The sequence below is a fragment of the Diadema setosum genome, chromosome 3 (assembly GCF_964275005.1).
Source record: "Diadema setosum chromosome 3, eeDiaSeto1, whole genome shotgun sequence".
NCBI lineage: Eukaryota > Metazoa > Echinodermata > Echinoidea > Diadematoida > Diadematidae > Diadema > Diadema setosum.
This window is the reverse complement of record NC_092687.1, coordinates 4,537,659-4,561,577: the sequence shown is the minus strand read 5'-3', so window position 1 is coordinate 4,561,577 and position 23,919 is coordinate 4,537,659. Positions and strand designations below refer to the sequence as shown.

General features: G+C 37.5%; 1 protein-coding gene across 1 annotated transcript; it reads right to left on the bottom strand.

Annotated features, from left to right (window-relative positions):
* Positions 1-6,344: 6,344 nt before the first annotated feature.
* Positions 6,345-22,719, bottom strand: LOC140246978 (uncharacterized). Its single transcript, XM_072326284.1, has 5 exons — positions 21,394-22,719; positions 17,299-17,341; positions 12,644-12,842; positions 11,396-11,649; positions 6,345-7,402 (listed from the first exon to the last, which is right to left on the bottom strand). The coding sequence occupies exons 1-5, from the start codon at positions 22,344-22,346 to the stop codon at positions 7,169-7,171; spliced, it is 1,683 nt and encodes a 560-aa protein (XP_072182385.1). The 5' UTR covers positions 22,347-22,719; the 3' UTR covers positions 6,345-7,168.
* Positions 22,720-23,919: the final 1,200 nt, after the last annotated feature.

Sequence of the window (23,919 nt, the reverse complement as noted above, 5' to 3'; positions counted from 1 at the left end):
AAAATATGTGTAGACTGTATTTCCCACAAGTGACATTAGTCTTAATTCATGTAGGACCAAATGTGACCCGCTACAACAAAAGGATCCTAAAGTCGCTGACGGGCGAGCCAAGCATGGCCCAGAAAAATTGCTATTTTCTGGCCTTTCCTTTGATCATTTAGCTTCGAAATTTCGGCAGATGATAGAAGATACATTAGACTACAAAATTATGTAAAAACAGAAATCCGAACGTTTTGACAGATTTTGGTGTTCTGACTTCAAACTTGATTTTCTTGGCTCACCCATCACCGACTTTAGGATCCTTTTGTTGTAGCGGGTCACACATTTTAGAAGAGAAACTTAATTGCAATCCCTGTGATTGTTGAGAATTTTTGAACACACTTCTTCACATAATCTATCAAAAAATCCATTTGAACTGCAGTCTCTTTTACAATGCTTATAGTCAGTTGCTCCTCTGTTTAAATTGTATCCATTGCTCTCCCAGTTTGACCCTGGTTCTCTTCTTTTTAGACTCAATGTAATCACAAGAAAGCATAAAGAATGCCAGACAACATTAATGTGAAAGACAGAATACAGCTATGAATGACCTGCAGCAGTAATAAAATGACTTTGTAGTTTTCTCTTACTAGATTGTTGGCTTTACTTTGAGAACTTATGTACAAAAGGCTTTGTTTTCAGCATCCTTTTTGTGACAGAAGTTAATTTCTTCTGAAGGTGACTTGTTGGGGTGTATCTTTGATTTAACTGACTTAGGCATGCCTCTTACATCATTCCACCATGCAAACTGAAGGGCGCCCTCATTGTTGGCTTGGACTGTTGATAACTCACAAAGTGTGGCTGGGATAAAGCCTCAGTGCTCCATCACTGATGAGCTTTTTATTTCACTGTAAAACAATACAAAATGTTTTACATCAAACATTGTAGATACTGTAAATAATGTTTCTATTGTGAAAATTAATAATGTGAATATTTTACCAATAAATTATGGCTGCTTTATGTGTTGTAAGAGTATTGGTTTGATTTTGATAAGATAAAAACATGCCATGTACCAGTACGCTTGGGTTGAAAGAGCAATATGAGCCAGTTCATGGATGTGATTTGTGCATGGATGATATGCCAAACAAAAGGTCATTTGAAAATGACTGTGAATTTGCCATCAACTTCTAACGGACAGAGTCCTCAAGCAAGTTCTATCTAGAATGTTATGTTATGTTTCACATTTCTTTGAATAAACAGCGCACATCGCTATAGCTTACACAGTTATAACAAACTTCCAGTTACAACGAAGTGAAAATTCAGGCCGCTGCATTATCCGCTGTATTTTTTTTTTTTTTTTTTTTTTTTTTTTACTTGTTCGGTTATGACAAACTTTGATATAACATAAAAAATGCCACTCCCAAGAACTTTATTACAACAGGAGTCCACTGTACATAAGGGTGAAAGTGATCCATCTGTAATGTGTAACAAAAGCACTCCATGTATTTCACCGACAATGATTTAATATAAAGATGGCATTTGAGTGCTTCATGACAAGGCCTTTCCATGTCATTTGAAAGTCTCGTTCAGTGATCGTTTGGGACATGCACTAACAGAAGTTGTGATGTTTGATTATTTGACTGAGAAGAGAGTAAGATGTCTACTGGAAATGGATTGATCACACCGATTTGAAAACTGTTTGCAGATGAATAAAATGGCTCGTAATTATGTAAAACACACACACAAACATCAATGATTACCCATATTAGGTATTTTTGGAACAGTTATTTGTATTACTAAAGCCCAAACAAAATAAATTTTATGTGTATTAGCGATACAGATTCCAAGACTGATTCTAAACAGATACATGTACACAGAAACAGACAATGAAGACATTCATTTCAGTATTTTGTCATTTATTTTTTTTTTTTATTATCAAAGCTTGTTTCCTCTTACTGTTGTTTATGATGACACAAACCATGAGATTCAAATATTTGATAATATCCAAGGCAAAGAGATCCATACACTCATTATGTTGAGTTCTTCAATGTACAATATGAATATACAATATTTGACAGCGGTCTAACCCAAACCATTCATTCTGTACAGAGGTAATGCTTCTCTCGTTCTATTCATTCATTACGGAGACAAACATCACAAGAGCATCATTTGAGGCATTGTATTTCATCATAATCAAAGGGTGAAAAAGGTAGTCAACGAATCTGAATTATTGTTTACAATTATCATTAGAACTATGGCAATTTCTGTCAACTGATCATAACTTGTCTTCTGAAATTCCAAATAGTCAATAATGACCTAGTAATGTTTATGAAAATATGCTTCAGGCCACAATCCGGTTCATCTAAAGCAGAATTTCATTTCATTGATCAGGGCAAAACTGATGACAGAAAAATCATCTTACAAACCTAAAAGCTGCTGATATTCAACACATCATTTTCAATTCCACTTAGAAATGACTTCCAGTATTATAGACATGAGATTTCACTAAGAATGTTCTCACTCCCATATCGGTTTACATTCAACACAAGGCAATGCTAAAAACGAGGATGATGGTTGGCACAAAACTTGTCACACAGTGACAACATTTCTTGCCAAACACCCTTGGGTTCGTCCAGGAAAAGTTGACCAGTCTGAAAACTGACCAATATGAATAGAGACAGACCACTGAAGGGACATTGGTCCTAATGGAGGCTGCTGACCCAAACACACACAAACACACACATACACTCTGAATAGTCTGAATATAACTAAGCATTTGTACAATTTCAGATGTCTTGTGAAGTCACAATGTCTATTATGACATCACAATGTCTTGTGTGACATCACAATGTCTTATGACATCACAATATGCAGCCGTATGAAAATATGCGTACACCTAGACAGAATTATTGCTTGATGACGTAATACTGTGACTGTACAGCTGATAGCAGTGCTTTAGAGAAATAGACATTTATTTTGATAGGCACTTTGTTTCTCCCTGGAACTCAATAAATTTGACTCATTTTACCCCGTTTTTGGCATCTCACCATGGGTGGAAATGTGTAGGACACAGCGAGCAATAGCAAGATTCACCACAGCTGGATTTGTCTCGCAATTTTACAACGGCATTTTTCCGACGGATCCAAATTTAAAAGGGGAAGAATACAGGACTACTGACAGACAAACACCGCCTAATAATCTGACACCATTCAGTGTGTCCCTCTCTGTAGAATGAAATTCATAACCTACAAGCCAACACAATTCAAAATTGAAATATTTTGAAATGTCGGGTAATTCAGTGTAGCAACACTGCAACAGTAATAATTAAACACATGACATAGAAAGTGGGTCAAAGGTGACAGGTCTGCTCAATATTCATGATTGAATCATAACAAAATCTCACTCTCTTGCAAAATCAATTTCTAGGACATGGTTGTGGGAAATTAAATTATTTCTATAAATCTCTGACCATCCAAATTCAATACGCCTTATACAAAGCAATAATCAAAGACAATATGTGTCAGCTTACTGCGGATAAAGAATTGCCACCAAATACAAAATTTAAAAGTTACAAAATACGTGGGACAAATTATAGTGCCATAATACAGACCAGAACAAGTCAACGCCTGAAAACTAATGCCTAAAATCAAAGGGTATCATATTTCATTGTAATAACGACTCAAAAGTCATGTCACTTTAAAAATCAATGCTCTGAGCTAGCCACTGAATAAAACTTTAGGTAAAAAACAAACAAACCCAATTGGGGCAATATTGCAAAACTTCTCACACGTTTTAGGTCATCCCCCCCCCCCCCGACTGTTTATAAAGGGGAAAACATTTCATGAAAACTCATGGAGCCTGTAATTGCAAAATAGAATTCATATTTACAAAGATTCTCTGAGAGAAAAACAATATTGGTACCTTTGAATTCATTTCATGGTTCTACACAGCAAGAGTTTGATGTCAACTGAGAAACTTTACAGCCATTAAATTGAGGTACATGGGAACTTTGTTATAAAGAGGTCAGATAAAACAAAACCCTCTTCTGTCAATTGACTTTGAAGGTCCCATCTCTTTGTATTTCTTGTGCTTGTACTCTTATATAGGGAGAAACCTAATACAACAAGGTAATTGTCATGTTTTGGGTCCTTGTTACAAGATTGCCCTGTACCGTGGAAACTTGTTTTAAAGAGGCCATATCAAAAGCTTACAAGGTGATTTTCAAGTCCAAAATCATTCTACTTCTTTGTTTTCATACCCTGATACAGTGACAAACCTGAAATAACAAGGTAGCGGTCATGTTTTTCAGGTCCTTGTTATAACGGGTGCACACCACGAGACTGCCGACACCCACGAGTCATACAGCTCACAAGTCATACAGCCCATGAGTTATTCAGCAGACAATTCGTACAGCTCACGAGTTCGACACTAAGCTAACAAGACCCACTACCCACGAGACCGACACATTAAGCCCTGTGTTGTATCTGTCGAACTCGTGGGCTGTTTTTTACCTAGTGTCGAACTCATGGGCTTTATTTGCCTAGTGTAAAACTCATGGGCTGTATGACTTGTGGGGTCGGTCTCGTGGGATGACCCTGTTATAACAAGGTCCCCCTGGTACCTACTACCTTCATAAAGTTGAGACAACCTCCAGACTGACTTCACTGCCAATATTCCTTTAGTCTCCTTCCTGAGTGACATGGAACAAGGCACTTCTTCATTCATCACCTTTCACAATTTTGCATTTTTCTACAATCAGTAACAAAGCGACCAAGATACAATTCGTTGCTGGGGCGATAAGACCTCGTATCTACAAAATGTCAAATGTTCAGGAAAGCAAAAAAAAAAATGGCAGCCAAAGTACTGTATGCAATGGCATAGACATTCCATTGACATGCCGTGGTGGCTTCATTTTGAGGGTAAGACATCTAGGATTTGGACAGGACATCACTTAACTGATTATCTGACCATTAATCCAAAAAAGTCATTTTCACCAAAATTGCAGATACAAGGTCTTGTCACCCCAGCGACATGTACATTGACAGTACAGATATGAGGTGTTGAATTATTATTATATATATTTTTGTTAATTTAGAGTCTGTTTTTGTAGCTACATCATCAGCTTAGACAGGAAACTAAACAGACATGCTTTCCTTACTGTATCATGGTAAGTACAAAAACATGTCAAAACCTAAATTTACTTTGCAAATTCAGAAAATTTGTGCACCATGGGATATTCTTACAAAACTAACTGTGTTTTAACTTGGTCTCCTTTTCAGAGATTTGTAAGCTTTCTAAATTGTATATCCAAAATATCCAAAAGGAATCAGGAAGGTTGAGAAAGGAAATGTAAAAAGAACAAATGGGTTTAATAGAATGATTTTGTAATCTACACTTTACTTAAAACATTCCTCACAGGTATTCTGCAGGGGGATAGCAAAAAGACGTAAACAGTCAATTTAAGTTGAATATTACATTTAGAAAAGCTGTTTTAAATATAGATTGATTAATAACCCTTCAGGAATTTAGTCTCACATGAGAAGATTGCTAGAACAAACATCTTTACCTCATAACATTTACATAACTGGCACTTTGTACAAAAAGTGTTGAATGAAATAATGAGGATGTACACTGTACAAAGGAAAAGGGAGACTAGTAATTATGTCATCTTGGTTCAATCTCTGACATGAATTCATCATCAAATACGGGTGGAATACCTGAAATTGAGCAAATACAATTTTCTAGTTGAATGTCATAAGAACTGTCGATGATATATTATCGAATGAACTGTTGCCAGAAATATCCTGGAGCCATGACTCTGACTGAAACAATCACTACACCATTCTTTGCATTCTCTGAACATGAAAACTGTCAACTCGTCCCTTGGGTTAAACTTGACAAAAAGACGCTGGACACAAAACAAACAAGATTTGCACAAATTTGGCACCCTTAAATGCACACATCACACTAGAATCCAAGGCCCACCTCTCATCTCAAACAATGGGTCAAATGAGATGAAGGAACTCTGAAGTTTGCAAACTAACTCATTTCACTCTCTCCCATTCCAAGAAAAACAGCTTTAAATGATTTTTGACTGCGTAATATTTGCTACACACCCATGGCTAAGTATAGTTATCTCATCAGTAATATATCAAAACCTGTACAAATGTTTTTGTATTCAATGTGAAAATATGCAAAACAAACAGATCTTATGTACACATAAAGTTCATTAACAGTTAATCAGATAAATCATGATAGATCATTAAAATAGGAATCTTCTTTTCCATGATTGAGTCAGACAATTGGTGTCTAAAGCATGAGACAATTCTGACATTTAAATCTGTTCTGTTAGAGGAACTCGGATTTCTGCTTTCCTTATTTGACAATGCTGTCCGACCCCCTGTGACTCAAGCAGGAATTGTGTTGAAAGGGCGCCCCCTGCTGGTCAGAGCACTGTAGTCAATACCAAGTTAAATTTGTAAGTTTGTAACATTGAGATGAGGAGACACTGTGGTCTTTCCACTAATGATGGCGCTCTCCAAGAAACATGATAGACAATCAGATCTCCCCCTTTGTATCCATTGATGTGATGAGTACAGGCCGAGTGTGATAAAAAGCTTGCGCTGAAAATGAAGCATAAGTAAGATGTCACCTAGAGACGGCAGTAGCTTTGTGAAGACATAGTTTTCCTACGGGAATTCTACACAAGTCACTCTGTACTGTAGAATGTGACTCCTGACCGCTGGGTGTGACACATCACAAGACTGTGAGAGAAGGGAAAAACCAATGGAGATGTAATAATGGGAGTAGCCACACTCCATCCCGATGGATTAGCACTCCACATGTGAAATCTGAAAAATGATGAAACAGTCGTGAGATTCTGAGTACACCAGCTCCTTGGAAATCCAAGGGAAAACTCTCCTGATTTAAACATTCTCTCCAGTGAGTCCACGTGAAATCTGACATAATTGTAAAGACGCTGAATCTTGACTTGACTTGCTTCTGAGCTTTCCATGATAACATTCCAGGCTGGTCTCCAGATGAGGCAAACTGTGACATCAGATAGTCTCTTTTCATGCATTTCATTCAAAAAACACATACACATGATCCATCTCTATGTGGTTTGATAATTAGTAATTTAGATAAAACTCTTAGAAACATCTGTATCTAGGAGTCCAGCCCTCTGTGATTGTCACATGAATGCAGTGACTTGTGGAGTCCTGGTAGGGCTGCAGAACTGGAGGGCCGAGGAGCCAACGGCCTGGGGAGAGTCCAGGGGGAGAAGGGACGTGGTCACTGTATGGCCGGAGTCCTTGACCGGTGACGTGTCCAGTATGGAGCCACTCAGACTGAAGGTGGTCAGTGGAGATGTTGTCATGGGAACGTCCAGGCTGCTGAGGTCATTGAAGGTATCCAGGAGATTGTCCTGTGTAAGAAGAAGAAGAAGATATATTTTGCAAGTTAGAACAATTATTACTGTAAAACACAATATTTCAGTGAATTGGAGCTGACGGACTTTTTCGCGAGTTGCCTCCATCATTCAATGCATATAGTGTAAACAAGAACTCTTGCATGAATTTCAATTTTATGAATCTTGGCTCTCGCAAAATTTGCGAAATTAAAATGCACATGTACATTCCTCGTTTTACAGTAATGTACAATGTATATAATACAAGTGTTCTTAACCTGTTGAGGACAAGTTGTTCTACTATAAATGCATTTCCCAGTCACCTGCCTGAGTATACTTGGGACTAGTCTTCACTAACTTCAACTTCCAACTTTTCAGAAAGTTGGGAAAACTCAAACCAATGTGTACAAATGTATGTTTTACAAATGAACTTACGAGATATAAAGTTCTGCAGTTTTTATTTTTGCAAACTTTGCTTCTTTTTCTGTTGATCCTACTATTCCAAAAACATAACATTAATACTGAGGAAGAACAACACAACTGTACAACAAAGAAAGAGAAACTGTCTATAAGAGGGGTATTATAGGAAGTCTCAATTAACGACTCTTGTGTTGAGTTGTTTTTATCACATCTGATTGACAAATCATCCTTCCATCAATGGAAATAAGCACCAATTATTCAGTGTTTAGAGTAACAACCATAATAAAAATCATAAAGAATGTGAAATGAAGTTGTGAGAAACTTTTTCATATTACTGTAAACATGGAAATATAAATTGCTACATTAATTTTTGCAGATTTTGCACTACTTTTGGTTAGCACAAATTCTAATACCTTCAAAAATATCTTCTAGATTTTTCTACGCACATTCTTAATGGATTGGATTGTGCACTTTGTAAGTATGGTAGACAATAGTAATTGAGACTAAATGAATGTGTGTGTAAATGGGTTCTGGTACTGGGCAAGTCCAAGATATCGCGCACCTTACGTATGGGACATTCAGAGATTTCAAACCTCTGAAAAGTAATGAAGGAGCACTTGGATTTTATTGTTTATCATCAGGAGGACTGGTATCCTTGAGAAGAATATTGTGTTTAAGTTTGGTGTCATTTGACCTTGGGTTGATTATTTTATTAAGAAAAATATGCCAACTTACGTATGGGACCAGAGAAAAACTGGATTTTTCAAAATAAAGTTTGAACTGAAAATTCTCTGAAAGTACCTTACTGATCAAGTTCTGTTTGGAAGTGAAGAAAGGTACAATACTGAAGTATCTTTCAGCAAAGTTTCACTGCAAAAGAATAAAGCATATTTTCATGAAGTTGGTTTAATTAACGAAAGTACACCTTACGTATGGGACATGGCTCAACTTACGTATGGGACATTTGTCTTTAGTGCACAAATGCATTCATGGGAATGACTTTAAATTTCCCCATAGTGTCATATTTAGTTCCACAAATCATGCTACAACATGTAACAAATGAAATAGACTTCTAAGTGGGTACTTTCCCGGTTCAGGTACCCAGCAAAAGCTAAAATAAAACAAATAAAAGTAATTATCAATTTACAATTAAATGTCTTAGTTTGGATTCCGTCATGCATTAACACTGTCCTCATGATGTCTACACATGCAGATATAGTATACTGACACTCTATTTCTAGCCCATTTGTAATTACTCTAGTCAATATTTTTTCATCAAATGAAAAAAAAAAAATGAGCAAATTCTAGCTTGTGACCTTCATATAGCATACATGTACATGTACAATAACTAATTTGTAGTCTTGATAATTTCAACTTTAGAATCAAATGTCATGTACAATGTATTTGCAGATACAGTTTGAAGTGGGTACTTTCAGTAGCTCTAGGCTTACCTTGCAAGTTGTCTAAGTTTTTATAAAGCTTTATAATTGTTTGAAATGCAGCACAAAACACAACAACAAGAGTACTTCATTTTGCTCTGTAATCATCATGTTTTGCCATGTGAATTTTAGCTGAACTGCAATATCAATCAAATTTTAATGAAAGTTTTAGATTTTAAGGAGATAGAAGAATGTATGTACCAATGCTGTTTCTGTTTTTTTTTTTTCAAATTGCTTGGCTTCGTGTCTATGAAACCAAAGACGACAAAATTTGTGCTACTTTGTACATACATACATGCTTGTGTAGTGATACAGGAAAGATTATCATTTGCACATTCAAATCTAGATTTGAAACACTTAAGTAACTCACTGATCTGCAAATTACAATTTTGAATAAATTCTAATAACCTCATTTGATCATACACTACCAGATTGCAGTGTATGTTGATAATTGTGTAGATGTGGGGTACAAAGTAAGTATGAGTTGATGAAGGTGTCTCAGAGCACATCTGTCTCTTCAAACACAAAATAGAAAAGAAAATTGAATTTCCTATTTGTTTGTGTAATTTGTGTTTTTAGCACTCCAACCACAGAACCAGTATTGATATTGTGGTTTATAGCAAATGTAAACTATAGTCTTCATTTTACAGGATTTTCAGAAATCATGTTCATGACCTTGATAAGTCATGACATATTCTGAGGGTGAACAGTTGAAATATTAACAATCATATCAAAATAAAAAGTACAAGTGTACTCTCATAGGGTTTTTCCTTTGCTATCAACTCAAGTAATGACAAAGTTACCTGCTCACACCTTAAGTGATTTTTCTTTTCAGTAAGACCTATAATGTTGTCATTGATGCGCGCCATAAGCACAATTGTTTTGATTTCGCTTTTGAGGCTGTACAACCTGTGGTACATGCTGAACAGTGTACTGCACCTAAAATGACACTCAGAGAATCCCATTCTTGGACAAAGTCATTTTGTAGAGAGGTAAAGTTGAAAATGATAACTGAATTAAGAAAATGTCCAATATCAAAATGTTAACGGGGAATGTTAATTCAAGACCAGCTGCACAGCCTGTAATGAAAATAAGAAATTACAAGTATAAATGAATATTCTTTATTTTCCTTTCTTAATCATAGAATGACTCAATAATGCTGTTCTTACACTCTCCCTGAGGTCATCTGAGTAGGAGAGGCAGATATATAGACATATTCTTCAGAGTAGGTGCAAAGATAACCATTAACCAAACAAATGTAAGGACATATAGCATCCATGTCAAAAGGCGGTTTTCCCATTCACTTTGCATGTAATGTCCCATACGTAAGGCATTTGTCCCATACGTAAGCAAACTTTAATTAGTTATAAGATGAAGGACTAATTAAATTTCCTCATTTAGTTTTGCTAATCTGGAGTTGAAATGAATAAATTAGAACTTCCTAAAGTATGATTGGTCAATGTTACAAATCTTCAGAAAAAACTTAAAAAAACATACTCAAATCCTTACGTATGGGACACTATGTTCTGGGAAAGTGCATAATTTGCATAATTAATGTGCTGACCTTGTCTTACCAATTGCAGATTATACTAACTCATACAGGGGTCATGTCCATAAAGGAACTAGGTCAAGGACAAATTCAACTGATTTTAGATGAATATTTATAATTTGTCCCATACGTAAGGTTTGTTTTTGATTTATGCAAATCAAGGCCATATTTCTTGCATAAATTTGCATAATTCAATATTTTCTTTGCTGGAAACATATGATTTAACTCTTTGGCTACAAGATGATATCAATAACTTTTTGATAAAATCAAGATGAATTTTGAGCATCTGAGGGGACATTATCTTGGACTTGCCCTACTACTAACAGTATTATTGAGCATGTGTATACATATGTTAATATTCTGTGCAGGCCGTACATTTAAATGGATCGTCCCCTTTGGAAACATCACTTGCTAGTTAAATTCATGTTTGAATTTTAAGGCAATCTGGTAGCACATCGATTTTCCCACATCAGAATATAAAATCACATACGATTAAGCAACTGCACAGAATGAATTTAAATAAGCCCACAAATTACATGTAGTAGTTATGGAGCTGCTAAGTGTAACAAATCAATCATGTAAAGATAAGATTTTCAATAGTACCTGTAAACCCAAATCCCCATCAAGTTGTGTCAGGGTGGGGTCCAGCATGTTGAGGGAGGTGTTAAAGTAATACTGCTCCCCCAGTCCGCTGCTGGAATCCTCTGCCTTGATATCTGATGATGTCAAGGTGGTGGTGGTTGCCGTGGTGATGATACTCTGGAGTGGAGGCGGGGCTTGGGGCGGAGATGATGGTTTGGGAGAAGGTTTGGGTGACGAGGAACACCTTGAGAGAGCCTCAATCTTGTCAAACTCTTCTGCAGAGAAAAAGGATCACAGAAAGTTTGAATAAAAAGCTCCACAATAACTGAGCTGCATAATTGATATTGAGACATTACCTTATGGGAACAATAAGTAGGAAAAATGAAGTTTGCAGTACAGCTACATGTACTTCACCCTTTCTGGTTCTTAGTATATCAAATCCTAGTCCCATTGGTGCATATGATGACAGCTGTACGTAGGTTTCTTATTGACATTTATTAATCAATACCCAGGAGATATTGCGGGCATATTACCATCAGCAAAATTACCCAGTGCAGTAGGTAATACTCATCATGATTAGAAGTATCTGTATGGTAGAAACATAAGAAGGCATAATTTTCTTCCTTTGTTCTCTTTCAGAGGTAAAATTGATTAAGAGAGGAAGTCCAGCATCATCCAGGATCCTGCCACCAGAACCCAGTGGCATCACGGCATAGATAACAAACATCACAGATACATGTACCAACTGAAAACAGAGAAGACAACGATACGAGACTTCATAGTGACATACAATGTAGCCATTAAGTCTTTTTTGACAACAATTAAAGAAACTGAATATTTCGTTGCTAAAATTAGAAACAAGCTTTCTGTTCATTTCAGAAAATGGGCTTTTGACTTGTAAGCCTTTTGGTTTTCTAGACTACGTGCTGTATTACCCCAACTATTACTATGTACGATGTTTTGAATCTTGTGAAACACCATCTCAAAACTGATTTTTTTTTTTTTCATGACCTTTTTGGCTATATTCCTTATATGATATTGTCCTGAAAGACCATAATGTTACTTGTGCCCAGTCCCCCCCCCCCCTTTTTTTTAATATAATTATTGTACCCCTTTTTTTCTGCTCTCTTTTGCTCTCCCCCTTTTTTATGTTATTATGGAATACTGTAATTTCTGATCATATTTATTTTCGTTCTAGTATGAAAATCAATAAAGATTAACAATTCAAAAAGAAGGAAACTTTGACAATTGAAGTGACCTCTCACTGACCTGGTTTGGCCATGCTCCTCTTGATCCCCAGGGGGTCCTTCTTGGTCCACTTACAGACCTCTTCCTCCATCTTGGCCTGTTTCTCAGGATTCAAGGCCCACAAACATCCCTTCCTGGTGGAGCCATTCCCATTGGTGGGCGTGGGTTTCTCAATCTTGGCAAAACACTTGTTGAGTGACAGGTTGTGTCTGACTGAATTCTGCAGTGGAGAGAATAAACAGGACAAATGTGGAAAGATTTCATTTAGCGCTCATTGCGATACATCGGTGTATGTGATGTGTTATCATTAGAAACAAAATAATCTTTAAACATAAAAGAAGGTAGCACATATTACCTTGGGTACATATAATTTTGAATAATCAGCAACCAATAAATCAATTACATGTACAGTAAATCAGAAATGAAAAAAAAAATGAAAACATATCAGCAATGAATCAAGAACACTGAAACTAATTGTACGTGTATGTGCCACTTTTCTTTTCTCTTATAAATTTTCTCCCCCCTCCCCAGATTATGTGATGTAAAAGAAATGGAACTTCATTTGTTTATTTGACAGTTTTTGTTGGTTACAGCATTTCCAAGAAAGGTTTACAAAGAGAGAGGAAGATATAACAAGAATCTTGAAGCTTTCATTCCCCTGTTCCACACATGTAGTCAAGATCAGATGGTTGATTTGTTTATTTTATAGAAAGAGTGCATCAGAATGAACTGTGAGACTGAAACCAAGCAGGCAGTAGTGAACCAGTGAAAATCAGTTTTATGACACATTGTTAAACCTGAATTGACATGATAAAGAATATCATTACAGGGTAAACATTTTCTCAGACTTAGCATTCACAGTTATGTGGGCATGCATTTAGAAAACTTGGATTCAGAATCAACACTTGATCCATTTTGACTATTACAACTGCATAACCCGACTGTGAAAACTCTTGTCTGCTGGGTGTAATATAACCCCTGCACAGTATGTGTAATATACATTAGGGCAAAGCTCAGTAATCTCACCTACAATATAATCTGGTAAGAAGTCAAGTGTAAAATCAACACAAAAGACTGTGAGAGAAGAGACTAAAATCCACCAGGGTTGAATACAATGTTTAATCAGGGCCACCTGTCCCTATACAATCACTCCTATTGGTTGAATGAACCTACCTAGCCAGGTGCCTGGTAATACATGTTATGCGCTTAACAATGGACTGAAAGGTCTATGAGGTTTCAATACTACTGTACCACTAGATACCTTGAATCCTGGCATGAATAGGATCAAGAGATTAATGGATTTAAGCCTCTAATTGAATACAGATCTGTCACATTCTTTGCTTCACATTCTCAACTCTATGAATTGTGTAGGGTAGTCTCTTTTTGTCAATGATATTATGGTGGAGTAACTAGAGACTTGGAAAACTAGAAGCCCATCCCCCTCCCATGAATGGAACAGTCCACTACTGTTTACAATGACTTACACTGTACAACCAGCACAATGGAAAAATGACTTGTACTTTGGACTAGGCAGAAGGGAAGTTGACACAAATACCCATTAAAATCCTGACAGGTAAGAATAAGTACACTGTAACTCCATTTCCAGACTTAAAATGTGAAAGCACCATTTTTGCATTTTATCATCTGTGGACTTTGCTTTTTAATTCTACTGATGTGTAGCATACATTGTAGGTATGTTGGTATTAGTAGAACAACTGATATAGTACACTGCCTCTAACTAAACAGCTTGTAGATGTGACATTTACTTGGGAATATTAGGTGTGCTTGGCATGTTTGGTTTATGAAATAAAGTCAGGCTTTGGCATGAAAAATGACTGAATGTTGGACATTTGTGTATCACATTTTAATACTAGTGTACTATTAGAAGCATCATTCTGCACTCTGGTGTCCATATGCAACGGATGAAAATCGAAGGAAATAAATTTCATGTGTTTTTGCTGAATGGGTACACCTTGTATCTTTACTGCACATTGCGCACAATGCTATAGAGTTTGAAGAAGAATAATAAACTAGCACCAGTCTGACGGTCCCAGACAGGAAATATTTACTGTCAGGCCAGTAACCTTTTAGGGATTGCCAGACTGGCCCAATTTACATGACCAGTAAAAGAACAACAACAGTTGCCAGTTGAAAAAAAAAAAAAAAGATTGTTATTGTTTTATATTAACCCATTGACAAATTGTATGTACAACCAATCATTCGGTGTTAATCAACTCAACTCAAGAATTTCATGAATTTGAAGGACCAGTAACTTTAGGTTTGGACCAGTAAAAAATGGAAAACTGGTTGCAGAGACTCCAACTCTCCCGCTCTGTCTCCCGTTGGAAAGGATTTCTTATATGAAATACTTATTGCCATCGTGTGTTGAAAACTATGCCTTAGATGTAGCACGAGAGAGCACCTAGAACCCTAAAGCTTCCAGGGCCCTTAAGCACATCAACTTGGAGTCTCCCGTTTGCTAAGGGTGTCAGGGGGGAGAATCTCCAGATCAAAAGGTGCTTGGAGTTGGAGTCTCTGTGGTTATCTTCTAGTCACACTGGGACCAGCTGGACCAGTAGGAAAAAAATAAGTTTGGGGTGCATCTCTTGCCAGAGTAATTTAATAGTTTGTCATTTGTAGATTTTTTTTCTCTGTCTATAATTGTGGATGTATGATACATGTACATGTAGTTTCTCTTTATATCTGTTGTGTATTTTGAGTTACAGGGTTTATGGAAGAAGGGCTCTCCTTGCCCCCCCCCCCCCAAAAAAAAAAAGCAACAAAAACAACAACAACAACAAACAAACATGAAGACAGAACGGAATAAATGCTGCTAAGATTGTTTGTTTTCAAAACATTTTGTGCTACTTGCAGAGTACTACGATTTGTACATGTACAATATTGTAATTGTGAGCACCCTCCCACACTTCATTAAACTGCTTCTAATCTTTATGGTGGCTCTTTTACAGGAAATTATTGCATAGTGATTATACATGACCCTGAAAATGATGGGATCAATTAGAATGCTTTCATCAATATTTTGAACTAATAGCTCCCCACGTATTCAGTATCAGCTCAGCTCCCATAGATTGACTTTTCATATTAGAGTGGCAATGCATACCTTTGAACAGTACCCCATTGTTCATGTATGTTGATGAAAGTTATTATTCACTTCGCTCCATACACAATGTGCTCTGCATGAGCGAACACACACATTTCTACCCATCTACGTGTACCAACAAATTGTACATCATTATACAAGCCTACCACTATACCCCAATCAGGTGTTGTAATGCAGTGTTTCGAATAAAGTAGGGCATACGGGGCGGGGTCATTGGGCTGGTGGTGGGGGGATGTGGGTGTGGTCTTGACTCATGATGACATTGATTCGTTGCTAGGAGGAGCCTCAAGATAGTGAACCCCTCCCTCTCCCTGTCTCACATGTATACACACACAAACAGACACACACAAATCCAGCACAACATGAACATCTCAATTGTGAATTAGTACACATGAATGTTGTCTATCTTTCACAATACACACAACCATTTAAACTGTCTCAACATAATACAGCAAATGGAAACACACATATATTGGAATAAAGTTTGAAATTTCACACTATTCCAAAGGCACAAACTTGATACAGCCGAAATCACTTTAAACTCGGTTCAAAGACAAAAATATGCATGACATCGGAATGTACAGGTCTTGGATACTTAAATTGTAGTAAATATTATGCATTCACCATTAAATGTACATTTATATGTTCCCAAACAGATCTCATCTATAATGTATCAGGCACACAACTAGAAAAGCACTACGAGAGCGCGGATCTGCGCGAAGCAGCTCATTTTCACCCATACACGCATGATCCCAATGGCTATGCCATGTGTTTACCTTATCAGTTTCCTGCTGCGCGGCGCCTCAAGCAGAGCATGCACTTTAGTGCTGAAGCGTACGCAAACCTCAAATACGCGCAGCTTGAACTCCAAGTTCACTGACCCTATTTGCCAAAGATCAAAGAAAAATCCTAAGTTCAAAAAAATCTGTGATTACTACCAAAATCCATCACCTGTTCCTTGTGTGAATACTGTATCTATATTTTCTGCAAGTTTCATGAAAATGTGTTTTCAAGTTTTTTAGTTATTTTACAAGCAGACAGACAAACACAAACATACATTGTACAAACCAATGCCGACAAAGAAATAACCTCTTTGGCGAAGGTTATGGTGTAAAATGTCAGATTTGTATGTCTTGTGACTAAACCAAAGTGGACCGTTTTCTTTGACAATTCTTGCTATATGGCAGATGAAAGGCAACAAAATTGTCTGTAAGTGGGACCTTTGTTACTCTATGGTTCAGCTCAACCTGACTTTTTGTCAATACAGTGTCAGGTTCTGCATTATGTAAATCAGCCCCTTGTTACACCCAATCATCACAGGGAAGCAATTTCATTCAGTGAGAGAAATATTACACACTTTAAATGGCAACCTTCCAAAGGTCTGAAACATAGACTAGCTAATGACTCTTACATGAGCGTATCCAAACACTATTGTAGCTGTGTATCTGCTGATTGTCCCACTTGAGTTCAATGATCATGGGATAAGATGTAACACATCGAAGCCATATGATTTTATACAAGTTTGCTCTATGATTACAAATGAACAAAATCTTACCTTCCAACCATCAGGAGCTGTCTTGAAGTATGGAAAATATTCGCTGTAATAAAAGAAAAAGAAATGAAAACAGGGATGTTTAGAAGTGCAAATACAGTGCATTGCATACAATTGTAGGTATGGCAAATTTGGCTGGGGGTGGCAATGAGATCTTTGTTCTAAGAAATGATTGAGTAAAGTGTTTATTATGGTAGGGAAATTGAATGAGCTGCAGTAGGTTACAAAGACATCATGCGTACGCATGCATCATTATGATGAAAATTTCCATAAATATATACTGTACTGTACTTCAGTGAAATTCTGTTTAACCCGTGAAGGACGGTTTGATTTTGCTACAACACACATTTCCCATAGATGCTTGCCCGGGTATACTCTGGACTCATCCTGAACGGGTTAATGATACAATATGGGGGTGTGTCAGTCTGAACTACCAGTACTGACAACAGAATGATTTCCTCAATACTTGAAACCATTCCTCCAGTGACTTAATTCCAACTCACTGTCTAAGGAGGACATCAGCTGGTATTTGGGGAGAAAAAGTGACTTACTATGAGTAAGCCAGGCCACACCCCCTTGGCTAGCTACCAAGGTAGGGAGTCATTCATAGACTGAGCCTACTCTCAGCTGCTTACTCAATGGTCAATACTTAGTCTTCAACCTAGACTCCATGTGAAGACACATATATAACTTTAGTGACAATGCAGAGTAAAACATCTTTGCAGTGCTGCACACTGGCACTGGTCCAACAGTCCCGGCATCCCTGACCAGTAAAAATCACCATCGGGACTGGTAACATTTTCAGGAATGGACCAGTAACAATGGAAAAATTGGGTAACTACTGGTCCAACAGACAGGTCAGACAAGTAGGGGAAAAAAAATAGTTGCGTGCAGCCCTGATACTACAAGAAAACAATTGTCACAGTGAAATCTGTGCATGTCGAAACTCTTTGCAAGAGAAAAGTAAATTAGCTTACACTTGATAAACTTGAGTAGTCTGTACCTTACAACTACAATGTAGCTAGACAACAGTCTGAGTATGTACAAAAAAAAAAAGGCTTATCATTACATCAAAGCAAAGTTTAAACACATGTTGTGTCTTTCAGAGTGAGGCCTGGTTGATAGTGTACTAAATTGATTTGACCTGTAATCATTTAGTACATGTAAAATAGTATAGCTACATGTACATGATAGATTTAATAAACACTACATTTTTTGTACATCATCTCATTCAGTTTGGATTTAACAAAAGACAAAATCTGGCAAAGATAGATAGAGTTAGAGAGAGTTAAGGTTGATAGGTGAGGTTTACCACAGAACTAAAACTGAACTGGGTTGAAAACAGCAGTGAATAACAGTTTTTTCCTAAGTGAAGTTAAATTTTATCAAGATACACTGTACCATCACTTTAATAATTCCCTTTCGTGTCCTCACCAAAAAAAAAAAAAAAAATGTGATCCTCTTCACTCTAACCACAAAAAAAAAGAAAATCAAGAAAATCAAGAATAAAATCTATTCAAACAGTAAGACACTCAAGAAAGATCAGCTTGGTGAAATTATGTTGCGAATCAGAAACAGAAATGGCAAAAATATAAAGATTATGGGAACAAACATGAAACCAGTCCTATCCTCAAAATTCTTCTTTTTGATATGTGGATGAAGTGTATCAAATATATGTTCATAAAGACTTAATGAGTGAAACTTTAATGTACGTCATTGTATGACTGCGTTAATTCAAAGTGCTCAGCTGGAAACTTTGTTGAAACAATGTCTTAACTGATCTTCTTTTACTGTCCAAAACCCAGGCTAAGAAGGGGCCAACCTGACAGCCAGGACAAAACATGAAATCCTACTCAAAGTGTCTGATATGGGTATCTTCCTCTAAGGCCTAGAAACAAAGACTAGTCCTTACATGGTTCACTTCTCCCAACAAACAGACTGAACTCCTTTCTTGTTATTTCAAACCACACTACAACAAAGGATGATCCTGTTCCCCTGACTCAGTGTATTGATTGGGAGTGGTTTCTTTGAAGTGACAAATGCCTTCAGTGTTATGTAATGAACAATGCACTTGTCCACCCAGCCAGGACAAAGAGGGCAGGTGGACCGGACTCAGCTGTGACAGAAATCCAGAAAATGACCAAACAATGCTCCTGGCAGCTACAATAATCTGTAAATCTCAACTTGTCTACTCAAAGCCTAGCTGGGAGCACAAAAAGGAGGCATGAAGTTAATGCAATTTAGCGGAAGTACATGTAATTCACCATTGCAAGTTATTTGCATTTTCTAGTTCTTTATGGTGTTGTACAGGTATCGCAAAAGCCCATGTGGCTTGTCCTATGTAATATTTTCCATACAATAACAATACAATGTAAGCCTAATGTGGTATAACTACGTGTGCGCTCTGTCTTTGCGATAATGTACAATGTAGCCCATGTTTGTGTCCTACAATGTACTCGAGTAGAGTGGATTCATTTGTTTGTGTTCTTCAATATATGATGAATGAATTTGAATTTTATAAAAAAAAAATGAAAACACATGTAATATTTACAGTGTACAACTTCCAATCAGAAAAAAGGAACCTCTAGAATAAGTTCTATTGTTCTGTCAAATAGAGTGGTCTCAAAACAAAGACAAAAAAAAAAAAAGTTGGCCACTTTTACCTGACTACTGTACATGGCAATTGATCTGATGTATGAAAATTGCATTAAAATATTACTGTCAAAAAAAAAAAAAAAAAACAGAGACACATTTTAAGTTATGTTGTTGCTGTTTTTTTATGGTTAAAAGCTTATCTAGGTGATGGAATTCTTTAATTCATAACAAAATGAAGATTCTGTGTCTTAATAGATGTGTTTAGACGTGACAAGTAAGTTTACCTATACAGTCCCACTCAATCTTTTCAGAAATTCTACAGTTATAGGCCAATCACTATGATGCACATTTAACCTGTTAATGACGAGTCCCGAGTATACGTAAACAGTAGGGCTGGGAAATGCATGTTGTAGCAAAATCAAACCATCCTCAACGGAAGACAGCAGTTGCTTGTTTCAAAGTGTGTGTGTGTGCTTTCTTTCTTCTTTTTTTTTTTTTTTTTTTTTTTTTGGTGTTAGCACATACATTTACAGTGTAGTGTTCCAAAGCAAGATGATTTTTTAATACTGTATCTTAATAATATAGGCCTTTTAGACAACTTAACTAGTAGATCCTGCATAAACTCCATCTATACTGGTTAGACTCTACCACTTGGTCATTGAGCTGAAAGGTACAGATATCAATCAGATATGGTAAAACATCGTATAAGGTTATTATCACATACAGTGTAGGCTACTTTACAGATATTAAGATAATGTGACAGCTGATTGAAAAAAAAAAAAAAACTTGAAATTATGTTTTAAGTTTATCAGGGTATCATTTCTGATTTTTTAAATGCAAGATGAGGTGAGTGGAACAGAAGATTTCTTCTTTGACAGCAAGTTCATGAAGTCAGCTACTCTTTGAAATTGAAATTCTCCTTCACATTTTTTTCTTCGTTTTTGTTCATTGCAAGATGTGGATGTCAGAGAACCAATCCCAAGTTTTTATCAAGAACATGCTCTGCTAGTAGAATCTATAAGATGCAATGTGTGATGACAAGAGGTTCCTGGTTAGTTTCAGTCACAAAAGAGGCATCGTAGTCACATCCAGGTAAAAATTACTGGTCACAAAGCCAAAGTCCACAAGACTAGATGAAGGTAGACTTCTGGACAGTGTAAAAATCATATCATTAAAGAAAGAATTTTGGAATGAATTGAATTTGTTTGTAGATCTTGGAATTTGTTTGTAGATCGTGGATCTTGCTGCAACTCTAGTACTATCTCCCTCTCTGACTGGCAACCCCCCCCCCCCCTGTTTAATAACCTATCTCTGAGCTTTCTTTTCGACACCAAATGTACTACAGCTATGTAGTACTATTATTGTCATCCTGTTGTTATCCTGTGACCTTGTGACTATTCATCCATAGACCTCACATTTTAGACAACTCTGCAACTTTAGCAGTTCTCCTGACTGGAGGAATTCAAGCAAAGAAGTGTACATCCTAGGTATTTTTGTACTTACCACATGAATTGATAAATCTCACTGACAGGCAAACAACCTGTCTGACTGTTCTTCAGGGCCATCGTGATGAGGCAGCTGTAAGAGTAGGCAGGTTTAGGGTAGATCTTCTCCGTTTTAGTTTTTGGGCTTGCTGGCTCAGCGTCACTCTTTTTGACCTTCAGCGCTGAATTAAGACTTGAGAGTGAGCCTGTTTGCACATTACCGTTGGCGAGGTGCAACTGCTGTTGCTGTTGGAGTTGTGTGATGAAAGTTTGAGTGGCAAGCTCGTGAAAGTTTGACAGATTGATTTGTTGAAGGTCAGATTGCTGCAAAGTTCCATTCTGGAAGGTAAGATTCTGGTTGTCCGATGTTGCTGTCGACAGGATGAGAGGCGACTCCTGCTGCAGTTGTTGCGGTTGCGTATTGAGAGACAAAATGGGGGCTTGGGAAATGATGTTGCCTATATTGGCAAGACCCAAGTTCTCAGCGGAGGACGAGGCAATCTGGGCCTGAAGCTCTGGCAGGCTGTTCACTATCATCTGGAGACTTGCCTGTGCAGAGTTCGGGTCGAGCTGCAGTTGAGTGGTCGTCGAAACAGGCAGTCCCGTTTGGGGATCGACAAGCAGATCTAAGCTGTTTACTTGATTATCTACACTATCCATGGCTGAAATTTGACTCAAGTCCACTGTGTTCGACGTCATCGTCAAGACGGACGTCGAGTTAATGTCCTGCGCAGTCGTTTGAACTCCCTGCTCTTGGAAGTAGTTTGGAAGTGATCCCAGGTCCGCGAAGTCGGTCGAGTCCGCTAAACCCGTTGACTGCTGAACGAGGTCCGTCCGTGGCTGCGGAGAAAATCGTGCGGAATCTGAGCGCAGTATCTCCGCCATTTCGCTCTGTACCTCGCTCTCAAAAACATCGTTCACCGACAGGTCGGTCACAGAAGAATTGCAGTGCCAAAACTCAATATCTGCCATATTTTAACATTTAAATAGACCAAACGCAATTACAACATGTCCGGTAAATGACGACAGCAACAGATCACGATCGGAGCGAGAGTAGCAAATGTCGTGTAGTCCGACCTATTAGAAATTCATACAATAACAACCTTATAACGACATACATACGTTACGTGTGCGCATAGGTTGTTGTAGTCCCACACGGAAGATAAGAATTCACCTGTAGAAAACCACTGTATAACAGCGAAACAGACCTTTTTCAGCTAACAAAATATTACTGATCCAAGGAATAAACTGTTTTTCACGCGAATAAATTATATCCAGTGAAAGATATGGAGCCTTTTTGATGCAATGAGCTGTAATTAGCACTCAAAACAAATCGCCTTGGACTCCGGAGGATGGGCCCGTAGTAAGTTGTAGTAGAATTCCGTTGACTGAGCCTTGAACAAAGACGGATGGGAATTTAAATAGCCTCGCGCTGATTGGTCAGATAGGTACCACGTGATAGAGCTCATAAATGGCGCGCGCTGATAGGTCAATGTTCCTCGTCGTCAAAGCAAGCATTATGCATGCAGATAAAAATTTCCGAAACTCTTCTACGAAATAGTTGTTAGGATACTAAATTTAAATCGTTATAATGCCTTTGCAAATTACATTCCGTGTCATTTTGTTGATGATATGCTTAGTTTTAGGCGTAATACATATACACTGTGTAAATCAACAGCTGTCTGCTCCTTAGTAGAGAGGGTTTTGCAAATAAGATGGGTTGTTTTTTTCTATACTGCCGAAGATAAAATCACCCCTTTGTTGAATGTGGACGATCTCTTTGTCCTGACGTTGGACGTGTGGGGTGTGGTTATTTGTCCAGTGATGTTACGTTGTGCCAAGACTACTGATCATCCTACGTTCAAATGGTGGTCTCGGTTTTTATAGGATACGACTCGGTGTTCCATTGACGGGATTAGCCCAGGGTTGAGCGGGCGAGCGAGGCTCGGCGTATCAGCTGATCTTCACAAACACACGTGTCTAGTCTAGACGAAGTGAACGTCAGAATGGCTGAGAACAAATCAAGTCGTTTATGAATATGAGTAGGCCTACATGTAGTTTGTGCCATTGAAGAGCATGTCTTGTAGGTTGTTGCAATGTCAGTGTACTAATTTACAGTTCTGAAGTGGATAATTTCTTTTCTTCGCTCATCAAGATTACACTACAGACGATCGAGTGATAAAAAGCGAGTAATCGCGAGAAGAGAGTGAAAAAACAACAATTAAAGTTTTAATCTTTGCAAACCTTAAATGACTCAAAGGAGAAACCCAACGTCTTCTTCAGGTGTCTTTTCATCTTTTAAAAGTGATGTCTCTTTTCTCATAATTATGTCTCTTTCGTTGTTCACCCTTCATGAATATCTTGTTTATGTCAATCTCTTTCTTGTTTGCTGTTTCACCTGTTGACATCTGGCCGTTTCTATTTCAGGGTCTGTGGATGAGCGTGGGCATACAATGCTATGGTGTGTGTGTATGTTGTTGTGTTTATTTTTTTGTGTGTGTGTGTGTGCCACTGGTAGGGCCTATACTCAAAGTAGACAAACTGG